This window comes from Rhinolophus hipposideros, assembly GCF_964194185.1.
Source record: "Rhinolophus hipposideros genome assembly, chromosome: 22".
NCBI classification, from domain to species: domain Eukaryota; kingdom Metazoa; phylum Chordata; class Mammalia; order Chiroptera; family Rhinolophidae; genus Rhinolophus; species Rhinolophus hipposideros.
The window spans coordinates 40,556,555-40,574,676 of NC_138068.1; the positions used below are offsets into that span (position 1 = coordinate 40,556,555).

Here is an 18,122-nt window from a genome sequence, read left to right on the forward strand (position 1 = left end):
CACAGAAAGGCTCACCATTTGGATCTGCCTGCTTTGTCCTTCTTTGGCTTTGCACAATCTCTTATTATAATAAGGCGTGTATTATCCTTTTTGGGGATTTGAAAGTCTCACTTTCAAATATATTGCTTATAATCCCAGAGTCTAGTAAATGTTCTGGGGATGCTGTTTATGGCATTATGTTCCTTTCAAAATGGGGCTGATAATTAGTAAACTGAAATTTGATTAATGTTGGATTAAGAGGTTCTGATGTCTCACTACAATGTGTTATTTCAGTCTGTGGGCAGTGGAAGAGACCATCCTTATGAAACTTCTTTCTTCCCCTTTCCAGAATGGGAAGATGAGTTTAAAACCCTGATTTTGGAAAAAAGAGAATTCAATTTTACTCAAGTTTTGTAATGTAGAATACAGTTTTTTTCTTACTCTTCTTTGCTTTCTCACTTTGAAGCTGGAACTAATGAATTAATTGAGAAAAAAATAAACCAGAAATAAAAGTCTTCCTCCAAAAATGCCAAAGGCGAGCACTGGTTTTGGCAGAGAAACTTGGCATGGATAAATGGTTCAGGCAGTCTGAGCTCTCAGCGGGCCCAAGAACAGAATTTTGAAAATATGAAGATCTCTGAACACAAAGGACCTATCTGGTATAAAAGACCTGTCCGGTATAAATATCAAAGCCCATGAAAAGACCATAAATAATATTTGAAGGAAAGATTTAAAATTAATACTACTTTTTGCTTTTCAAGGTTAAGGTTAGGGATACCTCTTCCATTTTCTTTAGGATTCTAAAAAGTCCTGTAATGGCCAGAATTTCTTCCATGCTCCATGGCCAGAAGATTTCATGTTTCTTTGTTGCCTGTGTTTTTAAATTCATAATCTTGTTTGCGTACTGCTGAAGAGTGTGGGAGAATCAGGAATAATGGCTCCCTTTGAAGCTGTGCCATTCCCAAAGTAACCATCTGAATGCTAAAGAAATATTGTCATTTATGGAATGACCTTTTGCTCTTTGAATATTTAGGCATTAATAAATGTTAAGTGCCTAGAAACCCTGGTAGTATTATTAAAAAAGGTAAGTAGGGTCAGCAAATTCCTTCTTGCATGCTTTTGACATGATGACCATTTCCACTTTTCTAACAGCTTTCTAATAGCAAAATGTATTTGGGAACAACAGTGGAATTTGTGTCATCATGACCAAATGATTACGGTGCAAACCCGAGATTCTTCTGGGGCCCAGCAGGCTTCTGGTCCCTATGGAAACGAAACCTCAGATATTGTCCGCCACTCAGCTGGAGGACTCAGCGAGGGAGGCTTTTGTGCTTGGTGAGATTTCTTCCACAACCTTCCCGCACCAGACCCTAGGGCTTCCTCCCGACTCTTTTCTAATTGAGATGCAAATTAATCTCTCTGGCTGATTACACTTCCCTTAAAGCTACTGACAAATGCAGCTGTAACCAGAGTTTGCGGACTTTCCAACAAGTGACTTCAGCTGTCAGTATTTGCATGCCCAGCCAAGGCCCAGCCTGCTCTAAGTCTCAGACCTACAGAGAGCTTCCCTTAGGCATTGCAAGCGTTTTTATTTACGTGTATAAAATTTACATACAATTAAAAAATTAAAAAAACAACAACAACTATTTTCCTAGTATTTACAAATAGACTCTGACACCAACATCATTTAAGGCCTTTCCAGACACTTCTTTCTTACCCTGATTGGTCATTCCCCTCCCAGGAGGCCACAGCTTTAATGGCAACATTAGGTTTCCTTCCCACTTCCTTCCTGTCTGTAAGTTTTCTGATTTTAACACTGTTTGAAATCAAAGTCTCTCTTAAAAGCTGACTAAATAAATTTATTGCTCTAAGGACGTGGGATTCTGAAGAAACTTTACTTACTTTTTATAGCTCTCAATAAGATTCTACTAATTTCAAAATCAAACATAAAGTCACCATTCTAATTGTTAGCAGTTTCACATAAATGACAGTCAATAACTTTTTGGTGTGTACCAGAAAGATTATTATGTAGAATGCCACAGAAAAGTAATAGGCACAAAACACTATATTGTTCAATATAAAGAAAAATACACACAAAATCCAATTTCTCCATAAAAATTTTACTGTTTTTTCTCTTGAATACTACTATCTCTATATTTTTGCCAATGTGGTTCATTCAGAACTATTTATTGAGTACCCGCTATGTGCCAGGCACTGCTCTAAGTGTTGGAGATTTGGCTATAAACTAAACATTCACAAATGCAATTAAATGGACTTCACGTATCTATATATGCATACAAAGACACATATTCTATTTGTAAAGCTATATTTCTTGGATAAAGTTTTCAATTTTGAAAAAAATGCAGTTTTATAAAATATGATTTGCTTTTGTTTTCTAATTCTGGTTTCCAAAATTTTTTTTTTTTTTTTTTTACCAAATTAATCTCTCTCTCTCTCTCTGTCTCTCAATTTACTAGGAGGTATATGTGAGAGGGATGTCAACAGACTGGAAACAAGGCCCCTGCTGGGCAACTCACAGTATAATTAGGAGAGAGAAAAGGATAGATGGAGATCCAGTCTGACAAGGAGAGCTTTAGAGGGCTAGATGGCTGCAAGAGAGTGAGGGCTCTGTGTCACAGAAGAGACTCAAGGGGAACCTTTGGGTTGCGGGGGGGGGGGGGGGGGGGGGGGGGGGGGGGGGGGGGGAGCAGAGTGGCCAAGAGGGGAATCCTAAGGTGGGGAGGGTCACCATACCCAAAGGCTCCACAGTGGGACGGAGCACACTGCCTGTAAAAGATTGATGATGAGAGGGAGGACCCAATAACCAGGGATCGGAAAGCAGAAAGAGAGGAGGAAAGCTGGGGCTGCTACCGATATTTCCGTAAGCACGGTGTCAGCCTGGTTTCTGCACAGACTGTTAGATTTATAATAACTTTTCCTGAGGGAAGAGCAGTCTCCAGCCTTTATTTTAACAACTATGATAGCAAAAAGTAAATACTTCCCGAGACCTAACTTCACAGTTGGGTGGTTCCAGTTTTCACAGCAGAGGTTTATGAGGCCAAACAAGTTCACAAACTCATCCTAGAAAAAAAGTGCTACATACCTCATTGCTGAATATCACTATGGTCACCTCTGAAATACTCCCCTTGGGAAGCTATGCAACGACGCCAGCATCTAGTCCACCCTTCAAAACAATTTTGGAACTCTTTTTTTGGAATGGCCATCAGAGCTGTCGTCGTATTAACCTTGATGTCCTGAATGTCATCAAAAAGTCTTCCTTTCAACATTTCCTTTAACTTTGTGTAAAGAAAGACGTCTTTGGGGGCCAGACCAGGTGAGTAGGGAGGGTGTTCCAATAGTTGTTTGTTTATTGGCTAAAAACTCCCTCAGAGACAGTGCCGTGTGAGCTGGTGCATTGTCGTGATGCAAGAGCCATAAATTGTTGGTGAAAAGTTCAGGTCATCTAACTTTTTCACGCAAACTTTTCAGCATTTACAAAGAGTAAACTTAGTTAACTGTTTGTCCAGTTGGTACAAATTCATAATGAATAATGCCTCTGATATAAAAAAAAATTAGTGACATCATTGCAACAAGTTCACAAACTTAATTGTCACACCTTGTAAAACTCCCATACTTACAGGGGCTGGGCTGGTAATATGATATTAACAACCACAGTAACACTTTCTGGGCTCTCACCAAGGACCGGGTACTGTCTTACATGCTTGGTCCACTAACCCTTTCACCAACTCGCAGAGGGAAGCCAAATAGGGGGTGCCATGATGGTGGCATCTGGTGCCAGGCATCTGCACTGGGGAGACACGTGGATGAGCCGGGCTGGTTGAATAGGAGAGCAGATAGCCTTTAAGGAGGCTAATTGATAGCTGCCGAGGTTTTGATTCTTCAACAGAAATCAGAGATCTAGATTTTTTAAAAAGTGCAAAATCTCCCAATTTTTTAACGTGGCTGTCAAACTCAATTTTTATGAGTAATGCTGGAGGCCAACTGCAGTACAAACAAAGCCCATCTGGGGGCTGGATTCGGCCTGCATGCAGCTGGTTTTGCAGGCTCTGGTTTTTGAACGTTTGCTTTGACATTAAGCTAAAAGCTGCTTCCTGATTTTCTCTGTTCACTGGTTCCAGTTCTGCGGCCTCGCTTCCTCTTTATCCCTACCCCATCCCAGTCTCCTGAAACAACTCCTCCTTGGATTTAATGGCTTCCTGAGATGTAAGGTACAATGGTCATGATTTCTGTGGACCTGCTCCAAGTTGGCCGAGGTCTCTCTCACAACAACGTGGCCCCAGAGTGGCATACCACCTTTACAATGGGACCTGAGCCTGTGGGAGGGTAGGGATGATGCCTTTGTTCCTGTGACTCCTGTGACCCAGAACTCATGTTCCTTGTGCCGTGGTCTTAGAGAACTCGGTGTGGTCGGCTGCTGCATCACCCTCTTGTCTCTCATCTCAAAACTGCGCTCAACCAAAAACCTCAGACGTTTTCCACAATGACTGCTATCACGCTATATTACTGTCACCCTGATTATCTAAACCCAAGTGCATGGAGTTGCAGTCTACTCTCTTATATCTCACCTTGTCGGTTTGGGCCTGGAAGTCTCGTCTGTTGAAAGAACCTAATTTCTGATTTTGCCGTGTGTCAAATTAGTTAATCTTCTCAGCTTTCTTAGAAATAATTATTTTGATAAACATGTGTTCTAGACCTGTGAAAGTTGCTAATAAAAAAGTTGTTGAATGGAAGAGAGGTTGACTAGAGCCATGGTACACAGGTGGTACCAGAGTCACAAGGGCCCCAGGTGATTAGTGGTCCATGAATGAATGTATTTTAGGTTTGGCCACAGTGAGGTCACCCAACTCCCAGGGGCCCATATTTCTTTTTTTCTATCTATGAGATGATTATGACACTTGTATATCTTGTGTTTGAGATATTTTATTTTTTGTGAACTAATTCTTTTCTGAAGGCTCACAAGCTATTTGATAATCTAGTCTAATAATTTTACAAGGGATCCATGCAACATCTCAAAATTCATCTTTTAATCTTTTGAAATGAGAAAAATATTTTCCTGTTTTCAGTTCTGAGCACATGCTTTATTTAACATGATTTCTAAAAGAAAAGGTTTTGTGGTTCTAAGACGACTGTTATAAATTTGTTCCAAAACTGGACATATGTGGCCTTGAAGGCTGGACCTTCCTTGCAAGAGCCAATTCTTTCTTTTTTCTTATTGTGTTCTCAGTGACTTGAGTTTTAATTCATACACTAAGACATTTTTCTGTCCCTTCCCATATGAAGAAGATGGAGGACAACTGGGATATGGGTTAATGACAACCTTGTCAGCACAGGGCACAGCCCCTTCTAATCCTAATGCTTGTATTTCAAACATGAGCTCACCAGAGTCTCTGCAACTACACTAGCTGCTCTTCCATGCCTCTCCTTTTTCTGTCTCAGAGAAATACTTTTAATTTTATAATTTAAAAAATCCCATTTCTTATTCTCTTTAACAGCCTCAAGCCATCTATGGGACTATGCCATTTTTTCTTCTGAACTTAACTTTTTTGAAATGTGCTTCCCAAAAGCAGGGTACAGGTCCAGTTGTGTTTTCCTCCCACTCTTATACAAACTCTTATACAAACTCATTATTTTACGCAACAGTCAAAGTCACAAATCCAATCTTCTAAACTGCAAAGGAATGGAGCCAAAATAGTAGTTCCCCTTATTTTCTTCCTCTGTTTTCGGGGAGATGAAATTGTTTTCCAGACAAGAATTTATCAAATGTTTGTTGCCTTTAGTAGAATGTACCCTGGAGCTAATATTGAGTAGTATAACTGCCTATTACAGTTACAGTAGTATAATTGCCTTTGGGCCTTTTCAGAAATGTGGATGAGAGAAACACTGTCCATGCCCTACCATGTGGAGTGTATCATTCCATTCTGGCTGCCGCTCTTAAATCTAGCCCTCTCCTGGGTATTCCCCATTCTTAGGCACTGGTATCCCACCTAGGAATGTTTTCTTTCTTTTCACTGCTGCTATTATCTATCTGATAGGTTTTCACCTCTTTCCTGTAAGTAATTCAGTTCTAGGTCCTATTAAGCCCATTTTTTTCAGGTGAAGACTTGAGGCTGCTAGAAGCAGCCACGGAAATGATCTCCCAGAAGCCTGTTTCTGGCTTAACCCCTCTGGTGAAGGTAAAGTTTCATTCTTTCCTCCTTGTTTTTCTGAGAAAAATATCCTCTCCTTTTCTTCCACCTCTCTGTCTCCACCCCCTCCATCCAGTGTGATGCTCCAGAGAGTTGTCGCTGATCCTCGTCTCATCACCATCTGTACCCTGCAAATCTATCAGATTCCACATTGAATTAGTCTACCTGCCACTGATGGAGATCAGGCCCTGACTTTCTCTCAAAACTCCTTCCACTGCCTCTGCAATGCCTTCCTCCCTTTTATTCTCTCCATGTCTGTGTCTCTCACACTCTGCTGTATGAAGCATCTGTGGTTCTCTAATGTGATGCATGCTTTCAGAGCTTAGTCTGTAAGCAAATATTGTCCCCTTACTTGGAATCTCTTGTTCACATTTTTATTCCTGGTGTCTAGGTCAGAGCCTGGCACAGCCGGGGACACAATTAATGCATTAACATTGACAAATACATGAATTGGTTCTGTATGGAAAAATAGATCACATGGTACCACTGGACTCGTTTTCATACACTTTTCTTAAGTGCACAGAGAGCAATGGAAGAAATTAAAGGTCTTTGCAGAAATAAAGAACAAAGATCCCACTGGAGAGGAAAGAAACAGGATTGTCACAGCTTTAGGGAGAGGGACTATGTATGAAGGTGTGTAAATTGAGAACAAAACTTAGCAATAATATTAAGAAGTCATGAGCCTAAGAGAGAAGCTCTGGTATTATCAAATATATCTGCTAATTGTAAATGAAACTAAATTTCACATGTGAAAGAATGAGGTACAAAATTATTTTTTCTTAGGCAGCCGAGTTCTCCCAATCAAATGCTGATACTTCCACAGAGGAGAGATGGCAAATGCCATTGAAACTATTGTTCTGTTGAAGTGGATGTTTATTTTAAAAAGCCACCATCTGTTTGATTCAGGGTGAACTCCTCCTAATGGGCACCCTGCATATTGTGCACAACCTTTTCCCTGAAATGGGTTATCTGAGGAGAATGAAAGCCCTGGCTCAAATGGTGTTGGAAACTTCTATCAGATGACTGTGGTTTGATTTTGGAATCTTTAGTTGGCTTGGGAACTGTCAACATGACATGTGGCAAACTTCCCATTTACAGCACTCTAGACACAGGAAAGGTCCTCTGATTGCCCTTGAGGGATGGAAAAGCAGATGGTAGGTGAGTTGGCCCCCATCACTCAGAAGAGCAGTGGCCATAGGATGAAGGGTCCACTTGACAGATTGGATTTAGCCCACCGAGGAAGTTACCAGAAAACCCATGAAGGACAAAGGGGCCAGGCTGAAATGTTACTGCTTTCCAAAGACATCCCTACTGTGCTAACATTTTTTTTTCTTTTTTATCATGTAAGACAATGGTATTTTTTAGTCTCCTATGAGCCTTCACCACACAGTTCCAACTGTTCGGTCTTTGAGCCAAGAGTACCCCAAACAAGAACTCCTCTGATATTGGTTCTAAGTTAGATTTCTGCTCAAAAAGATCCCTAAAAGGCAAATTCATTCCAACAATGTCCCCAGTAGTTAGCTTAATAAGAAATGTTGCATTTTTTTCGAACGTTACTAAACAAAATTGATATGGAATTGCCTACATTTCTACTTCTAGATAAATAAAACTGAATCTCAACTGACACTATTTTAAGGCATTTAAGTATCAATCATTAGCTGGAGTGGGACAGGAGATAAGAATAACTACTGTAAACTAATTCCATTGGCTCTTGTCTTTATCATCAGGTTTAATATTTGGCTATCTGTGGTCGACACAAAAAAGCAAGTGCTCCTTCTCTAAAGGATTTATAGATTCTCTGAACTAAACAACATGCCTTTTGTTCATAAATGTGAATCTGGTATATAGAAAGTGACTGACATTTGGATGAAATGAGCAGTTTGGCAAGGTTCTACTTGGCAATTGTAACCTAGATATTATACAAAATAGGAACACAGGATTACACATATAACATGGCCTGTGTTGACAAAGAAATTTCCCTTTCTTTGGCAGCACCAACTATCTCAGGGAAACAGTAATAGTAATTCTTTCTCAGATTTTTGTTCTCTTAAATGAACTGTCTTCTAGGGCTATGCGCACAAGGTGCTTCATTCCTTAAAGAGTCTTATTTCATATGCTAATAAAGTTTTACTAAGGGATATACTGTCTGGCTTTAGGAAGGAGAATCAAATCTAATAAACAGAGTTCCCCAACTCATTTGGGGGTGGGTGTTTCGGAATGGGTTCCAGGCAGGGTTTCATGGGCGTGTGACCTGAGCAACTGCATGGCGCCTTGTGCCTATAATAAACCCTGCTTGGTTTAATGTTCTACTGCTCCTGTCTTGAAATTCTTAATAATCGTGTGTTCTGCACTTAAAGTCTGAGGAGACAATGGAGTATGCACGAGGGCAGAGGTGACACACACAGTATGCAGTCTGCTGGCTCCTTGCCACCTGCCCAATTTGCACACAGCCTTAGCAGTGCCCCATGAGCACAGAATACCAGTGGACCCACAATGCCCGGGAGTTCGGAGAGATCCAAAGACAGCATCTGAGAAGTGTGTCAATCAGTCTATGACTGAGTAAGCGGGGACCTAACTATCCTGAAAGGTCACATTCTCCATCTGAACCAGAACTTGTTTTGAATGCATAAAGAAAACAAGGGTGTCTCACTAAACATGAATAACCGAGGAACCCTATACATCCTTAGTCGGTTATTCCACGCACAGATGCTCCTCAACTTACCAGGGAGTTACCCCCTGATAAACCCATTGTAAGTTGAAAATATTGTAAGTTAAAAATGCATTTAACACACTTAACCTACCAAACATCATAGCGTAGCCTAGCCTACCTTAAACGTACTCAGAACACTTACATTAGCCTGCAGTTGGGGAAAATCATCGAACACAATAAATACACTGTAGAGCATCAGTTGTTTATCCTGGTGATCACGTGGCTGACTGGCTGCTATATCTACCGTGTTTCCCCGAAAGTAAGACGTAGCTGGACCATCAGCTCTAATGTGTCTTTTGGAGCAAAAATTAATATAAGACCTGGTATTATATGTTATGTTGTTGTTATGTTATGTTATGTTGTGTTGTGTTGTGTTGTGATGTGATGTGATGATTATATTATATATTATATTATATTCCCGGTCCTATATTATAGTAAAATAAGACCGGGTCTTATATTACGTTTTGCTCCAAAAGACGCGTTCGAGCTGCTGGTCCTGCTAGGCCTTATTTCTGGGGAAGCACAGTGGCTGCCGCTGCCCAGCATCACAAGAGCATCATACCACGCATCACTAGCCTTGGTAAAGATCAAAATTCAGAATTCCAAGGGAGGTTTCTACTGAATGCATATTACTTTGCCATCACTGTAATGTGGAGAAATCATAAGTCGAACCATCATAAGTCAGGGATCCTCTGTGCTAGCCAACAATTTACTCTGAAAATGACGACATGGAAGGAAAGGGAAATACCGGGTAACCCATAGTTCTTTTTCCTGCCAGTCCTTCCTTACTCATCAGTAAACCGAAAGTAGAAAGTTGGTACAATATGTGTACTTGAAGAGTGAAATAAAAATAGGAAATATATAAGTAAGTTTTGGTCAATGTTTCCACTATTCTGATAAGAACGAAATATATCCATGCACGAGTTATGAAACACAAACTGTAATTTTGGTGATTCCATATGCAAGTTAAATGCTTTTGTATTTGCATATTAAACTGGCATTGCAGAATAAAAAGAAGAAAATTAATGCTAATAATTTAAATTTTTAGTATTTCTTTACTTAAAATGACATTAAACAGTAAATAAAAAATATAAGGTCAAGTCAAAAGAAAAGCCACAGAAGAACGAAAAAAGCTTTATATGTTAGCATCCTTAGAGGTACCTTCCTCTGCTTTTTGAACAAGGGGCCCCACATTTCCATTCTGTACTGGACCCATGGGTTATATAGCTGGACCTGGTTACAGGTGTGTCGAGACTATTACTGATCTTCTCAATCACTTTAGCTCAAAGAGATTGCTTGAAAAGTGTTTAAGCTAATGCTGAATCCTATCCTTTGAACTTTTAAATATATTATTTTCCTGGAACCTGATTATTCTGATGCTACATTAATTCTTATTTGAGAAAGCAGTGCTCAACAAAATAATGAAGCATGTATTTTGTAATGAGAAATTGGATAAGTAGAAAAGGGGTGACAAAAATCACAATGGACTTACATAAAACAGAATTTTCATCTGCAATTTTTTTCTCTTCTTGCTCAAACATACCTGACTGATCAGTGTCCTGCTCATCCTAGTAGACATGCAAACTGACAAGCCAATTGCCAAATAGATCTTTCCCATTTCTGCCAAGAACCTTCTTTCAACAGCATGTGAAATAAAAACTCCATGTTAAAGGCTGAATCGACACCAGTCGTAAGATTAAGTCTAGAGTGCTGTGGTAATCACTGCAAAGAATGCCATCTCCAAAACACGTACCACCAGCCTGGACAAAGCATGAGGGAGCACGCTGAAGGGAATAATGCTGCTCTAGTCCTCGGGGAGGGACCAGATGGGATCTAATAGCTCTTTTCTACTACTAATTTCTATGATAATTCCAAGTTGCCACATGGCATACGTATTTTTTTTTTTTTTTAATCTGAAGACAGAATATCAATCAGTGAAGTGACCAGGATTTTAATAGAAGGTTTTTTTCATGAACTGTATCTATTCACACATGGTGTTTCTCACCCAGCCCTCACCTCCAACCCCCAGCAACACATCACTTATGGTTGGGTTGGGAGAATTAGAGAGAGTGAGATCAAACACAATATGCTTATTATCATTATCAGTACCAGTTAGAAACAAAGAGGTTCTACATTTTATTAGGGGGTCAGATGCCTTTTACAGTAATTTCATGAAGTCACTTTTTTTCCTTAAAATCAGAGATCCTACCTGGATTTTAAGATTACAGGATGCCACTTAATGTTTGAGAAAAAAATTACAAAAGTAAAAATTCTTCTGATTTTAAAGAGAAGACCAGGAATTAGAGAAGGTGATGTTAATGATTTGGGAAAATTACAAAAGAATTCCTAGCCATTCTTACAGCTGAGTTCAAATGCAACCTGGTTGAGGATGCCTTTCCCTGTCCTCCCAACCAGAGGCAATTCCTCCTGCCCCTGACCTCCTACAACACTGTTTATATTTCTCTGGTGGCACTTGCCACATTCTTTGATTTATTTGAGTCATTTCATTTGCTGTTGGTTTCTGGTAAGCACTCTGAGTGACCCCATCACATTTCCTCAGCATCCCACCTGAGACGCACAACAGACTGCAACAGATAGGGATGGATGCAGGAAGAGATTAAACTTGGGGAAAATACCTGCAAAGATATGAGCATCTCTTGACAGTCACAGCTTCTTAGCACAAACTTATGTGATGAATTATGAAAATAAACTCTTCCTAAGTTTGATGCCGCTTATTATTATATTTAATGTAAATTAACAAATGTTATGAAAATCACACTATGTTATTTTCAACACAGACTGAAAACAATTCTCTCTTCCCTCTTCAACACAGTTAATCCTTACCTCTCATGAAAAACCGCCAGGAATCTGGAATCTGGGATGATTAATAAGTTGCATATTTAAAGCAAAAAGATACAAGCTCTGGTAGAGCGGGATAAGGCACTTCACGGCCCTGCTGGCATTGATGCACGTGGCACATATAAGGCTTGGCAGTAGCTTCCCACTCACTATGGCTCCATCAAACAGGGGCCCAAAAAACGGAACCTGTTGATTCAAAACAGAAAAACACTTAATTTTCAAAAATACAGTAAAATCAAACCAAAGACATGAGAAAAGCTGGTTGGTATCTCAGACCTGTTATGACCACCCATAGAGCAGATGATGACCTTAGCGGGACACAGGTCTAGGGCTTTCAAGTCAAAGAAAACAGCATTACTCTATAATGCTCCTCTGCTATGAACTCTTCAGCAAAACTTCTAGTGACAAATTATCACCAGGTTATTCTTTTTATTTGTGTGTTGTCATTTACAGAAATGGTATTATTCTATGTGCCTATTTTATGTGGATTACGCACAATACACAGCCCTGCCTCACTGCACACCTGTAACCTTTATCCTTCTGAAACCAGTTTTGGAATTGGCAATATTTTTGCATGGATCCTGATACATAATAATTCTTAACAGAGATGATGACTATCCCTGTTAGCAACTACAAGGTCCTACACACAGTCCTTGTTTTCTAGAACCTTCTTTCCCTCTGCTTCTAAGATATTGCATCATCCTCATTTCCTTTCTTTTTTAAACAGAGACTTGGTTTTTCCTTCACTGGACCCAATTCTGCCACATGGGAAACCCACAAGATTTTAGTGCCTATAATTTTTGGATTTCTTTCTTTTCTCTCACTTATTTTTTTTCCCCACTAGAATTTCATCGACTTTATTTACCAATATGGAGATTGTCAGCTCCCTGAGGTCAAGGACTGGGTCTGCCTTGTAACTCATAGGTATTCACTCACACTTGCTTTATTCATTTATTAAACAAATATTTATTATGTGACAGATACTGTTCTATTCACTTGAGACATAGCAGGGAATAAAAGAATCCTGATTTCACTGAGCTTAGAATTTATTGGAAGTTTCAGAAAGTGAACAGCATAAATACATAAAATATATGATATGTTAGATAGTAAAAGTGCTAAGGTGAAAAATAATGCAGGGAAGAGCAGTAGGACTCTTTTTGAAGGGGGGAAGTTCTCCAATTTTAGGTCACATACGCAGGGAGAACGTCAAGGGGAAGATGGCATTTCAGTGAAGACTTAACAGAGATGAGGTCATGTGATAGAAGAGCATTCCACGCAGAGGAACAGCAAATACAATGGCGCTGTGGTGGGAACGCAATTACTAATATTTTTAAGCAACAGCAAGGAAGGCACAATGGCTTGAGCCGAGTAAGCACGAGAGAGAAAAGGGAAGCAGATAAAGTTGGACAGGTAAAACTAAGAGGGGACCTGTGGGAAACTTTAAGGATTCTGGATTTCTGCTCTAAGTAACATAAAAGCCTTCTAGAGGTTTAGGGAAGTGGGGGATATGATCTAACCTACATTTTAACGGTACTGCCTTGCTGCTGTGTTAGGGAAGTTGTAAAGCGTAAGCATTATGGAGACCAGTTAGGGAACTACTGAAAAATCCAGGTAAGAGATGATGATGGGTTAGATCAGAATGGTAGCAGAAGTGAGGAGAGTTGGATGGTTTCTGGATATAGTTTGAACGCAGAGCTGAAGGATTTGCTGAGGATTTAATGGAGTGGGAGAGAAAAATGGAGTCAGGGATGCTGCCATGGTTTGTGGACTAACAACTGGAAGGTTGGAGCTACCTTTTCCTGAAATAGAGAAGACTTAAGGGGAGAGTCATTAGCTTAATTTTAGAAATGCTAAGTTTGAGATGTTTATTAGATATCCAGTGGTGATATATGAAGGTGGCAGAGGATATATCAGGCTGGAAGTCAAGGGAGAGTTTCAGGTTTAGAGATTTCTAAGTGTTATTCATTTATAGATGGTGTTTGGAGCCATAAGATTAGATAATCAGATGAGCAAGAAAAGAGGTTCAAGGACAATATTTTGTGGCCTTCCAACGTTTAGAGGTTGGAGACATGAGGAAGAATTCTCAAAAAAGACTAAGGAGTGGCTGGAGATGGAGGAGCAAAACTTCCAATGAGTAGCACTGTACCTGGGCAAATGGTTGGAATGCAAATACCAGATGAATGAGTAAATTAATATTTTAAGTAATTTAAATGAATTAATGAATGTGAGTCTCCAGCCAAAGTCTCTTGACTTATGTCAGACTACTTCTCTGTAGAACGCCTTGTCTGTCATTGACATTGGGGGAGGGACTTATGATACAACATCATGAATGAAAGACTATTATTTGCCCATAGGAGTTGACACAATAAAACTACAGACTAGCATCCTGACAAAGATGCAAAAATTCATTATAAATTGTTAACAAATTAAATCCAGCAAAATGCACTGTTTCTTGACCAAGTGACATATTCCATTAAAAAACAAGGTTGGTTTAACATTCATAAATGCATCAATACAATTCACTAAATTAACAGAATAAAGAAGAAAAACCACATGACCTCAATAGATACAGAAAAAGCATTAATAAAATTCAACTCTCAGTCATGATATAAAAACAATTCCCAGGAAACTGGGAATAGAAGGGAACTTCCTCAATTTGATGCAGTCTTAAAAAAAAAAAAAATGACATCATAATTAATGGTGAAGTATTAAATGACTTCTACCAAAGATCTGCAAAAGCAAGGATGTCTATACTCACTTCTTCTAGTCAACATTTTTGAAGGTCCTTGTTATACAATAAAGAAACATATAAGAAAGGGAAAAAAGGAGCATAAAGATGAGAAAGAATTCGTTTTTGTTCACAGATAACACAATAACGTACATAAGAAATCCAAAGGAAGTTAACTAGGAACTAATAAGTGAATTTTAGAAGGTCACAGAATACAGTATACCCTCCAAATCCATTATATTTCTGAATGTTAGCAACAACTGGAAAATGACATTTAAAAATATTGTTCATAATAGCACACAAAAAATGAGTACTTAGAAATAAATTTGACAAAAGTTATGCAAGACATCTATACTTAAAACTACCAAACATTGCTGAGATAAATTAAAGACAACATAAATAAATGGAAAGATGTACAATGTTCATGACTTAGAAGTTTCCATATTGTTAAGATCTCAAGTCTTCTGAAATTGAGCTATAGATTCAGCACAAACCAAAGCAAAAATTCTAGTAAGCTGTTTTTATAGATATTCGCAAGCTGATTCTAAATTTATACGGAAACAAAAAGACATAAATTGGCCATGACAGTAATACTATAATAATTAACATATCATAATATTGGTACCAGGATAGACAAATATATCAAAGAACAGAATATAGAGTCCAAGGATAGAGCCACATATCTGAGGGTATATGGTAACTGATTTGCAATAAAGGCAGCACATTAATTTTACAAAGAAAGTAAAGTCTTTTCAATAAACAACTGGATAGCCAGCCACAAAGAAAAATGAACCTTGATTCCACCTTATGCCACACACAAACACTGAGATGGATTATAGATCAAAACATTAAAGCTAAAACCACAAAGCTTCCAGAAGGAAACATGAGAAAACTCTACACAACCTTGGGTTAAGCAAGGATTTCTTAGGGTACAAGAGGCAACAATTATAAAAGAAAAAAAATAAACTGACTTAAAATTTTTAAAAATTCTGCTCACCATAAAAGTAAAAAGGCAACTCATACATATTCTCCAAACTGAACATATACTAACTGTCCATAAACAGGAAAATAAATTAAGAAATTGTGGTATATTCACCCAATAGAATATTCCACAGTAATGAAAATGAACAAACTACAACTACATGTAACATTATGGGAATCACCCAAATACAATGCTGAGTGAAAGAAACAGACACAAAGAGGTTCATACTGTATATAATTCTATTCACAGGAAGTTCAAAAACAGGTCAAACTAATCAATGGTGATAGAAGCCAGAATAACACGCACCTTTTTCGGAGGATTATTCATTAGAAGGGGGCATAAGAGAGATTTCTAGGGGCTGGCGAGAGCCTATGTGTAGATCTGGTAGTAAACCGTTCACTTTGAAACATCCATTAAGCCATACACTTAAAACTTATGCCCTTTTCGTTATAGTTCAAAGACAATATTTTTAAAAAACTTATGCAAGAACACAGAAGATTTGAACAACAAAACTAATCCTAATGGATACATACAAAGTAGCTCATCACTTCAATTCTCACAGAGTATTTTGAAAAATGACCGTATTCTAGGCCAAGGACCCACAAATACAGCCTGTGGGGCCTAGCCCCAGCCAGGTGACTTTCCTTGTATGGCCTATAGGCTAAGAATGGTTTCTGCCTTTTTAATTGGTTGAAGAGAATATTCTGTGATGTGATAATTATACGACATTCAAAAATCAGATCAAAAATAAAGCTCCACTGGAGCACAGCCACGCTCCCTCACTTACGTGTGGCCTGTGCCTGCTTTCACATAGCAACGGCAGGGTGGGACAGTGGTGACAGACACTGCGTGGGCCACGTGGCCTGAGACACTCACTACCTGGTCCTCTCCAGAAAAACTTTGTTGAGCCCTGTTCTTGGTCATAAGACAAATTTCAAAAAATTTTAAGCAGCTGATATCATAGGATCCATATTCTGTGCTCAAAAAGCTATTAAGATAAAAATCCACAAAGACAGGATAAGTAGCACAAACCTCTGTTTAGAAAGTAAGAAACATACTTTGAAATAACTCAGGGGCCAACAAAATATTGGAATGGAAATTTAAAAATATGTTAAGCTAAATAATAATGAAAATGGTAGATATTATAACATACGTTGAAGTAGTACTTAGAGAGAATGTGTGGGATTAGATGCTTTTGTTAGAAAGGAATAAAACTGCAACTTAATGAGACAAGTTTCCATCTCAAGAAGTACTGAAAAAACAAAAGAATAAAATAAATTCAAAGAAAATATTTGAATTTTCTTGGGGAGAAATAAGAAGGGGAGAAATAATAAAACGTAGGCATTAATGAAATAGAAAGAAACACACAATAGAGAGAACAACGATCAAAAGTTGGTGCTTTGTAAAAAGTCTAATACAATTAACTGATACATCTTTGGCAAGATGAATCAAGAAAAGAAAGCAAAAATAAATAATATTAAAAATAAAAAGGGCTACAACTATAGGTGCTTAGAAAATACATATAACTTCATGCCAATACATTTGAAAATTAAAATGGCCAAATTCTCAGTAAAATACAATTTAGCAAATATAGATACAAGATGATACATAAAAACTACAATTCTGTAAGCTTTAAAGTAATTGATCACAGTGAAAAAAGCTATTTTAATGAAAAAACAAAAAAACAAACAAAAACAATCTATACCAGAGAGCTTTAATGGCAAATTCTACAAAACCTTCAGACACAATTATTATTTTAGAGAAACTTCCAGTATATAGGGAAAGAGCAAACAAACCCACTCATCTTATTAATAACAAAATTAGGGGCCAATCCCACTCCTGAATATGCAAGCAAAAATCCCAGCCAAGTATTAGCAAACCAATTCAATAATGTACAAAAATAATCAAACATCATGACCAAGTTGGGTATATCCCAGGAATAAATGTGTGGGTTTTCATTAAAAATGAATCTGTATACTTAACTACATTAGTAGACTAAACGCAAAACATCATCTGATCATCTCAACAGATATTTAAATTTTTTTCGTAAAATTCAAACCCATTTACGAAAAATTGTTTTTAGCAATCTTAGAATTAGAAGGGAGCTTCCTTAATTGTTAAAGAGTATCTACCAAACCCTATGGCAACCACTAAACTTAAGGGTACAACATTGAGAGCTTTACATGTGAGACTGTGAAAGAAGAGAAAAATGTCCTCTAGGTCACATCTATTGACATTTGTACTGGAAATCCTTGTCAATACAGTAATGCAGAAATAGAAAGGAAAAAATGAACTTGTCATTTCAGATGACATGATTATATTCACAAATCTCCAGAAGAATCTACAAAAAAATTTTCAGAATAATAGGGTTTATCAATGAATACAGAATAAACTCACAAAAAGTTCACTGCATTTCTGTCAACCAGCAACAAATGGTTAGATAATGAAATGATACTATTTAAAACAGCATAAAAATATAAGGTCCACAGGAATAGATCTAACAAGGAAAGTACACAGAAAGCTTTAAAACTTTATTGAAAGATGTTCAAGTAGTCTAAAAAGTAAAGTAGTCTACATAAATGGAAAGATGTATCTCTTCACTGACTAGAAGACTCAACATTGTTGTCATTTCCCTTCCCTGATGGAACTATGGATTCA

The 18,122-nt window shown here is 38.1% G+C and overlaps 1 protein-coding gene across 12 annotated transcripts in view; it reads right to left on the reverse strand.

Moving 5' to 3' along the window:
- Window positions 1–18,122, reverse strand: part of RALGAPA2 (Ral GTPase activating protein catalytic subunit alpha 2) — a gene marked incomplete at its 3' end in the record, with an annotated part of 326,498 nt that overhangs the window by 69,741 nt on the left and 238,635 nt on the right. For 11 of the 12 annotated variants that reach the window (XR_013992302.1, XM_081034222.1, XM_081034221.1 and 8 more), the window contains one exon: window positions 11,813–11,940. Coding sequence is in view for 10 of the 12 variants with exons in the window: in XM_081034222.1 (XP_080890348.1) it covers window positions 11,813–11,940 (128 nt within the window). Of the gene's footprint in view, window positions 1–10,805; window positions 11,941–18,122 lie in introns of those variants that run through there. The other variant, XR_013992303.1, reaches the window with a different exon arrangement.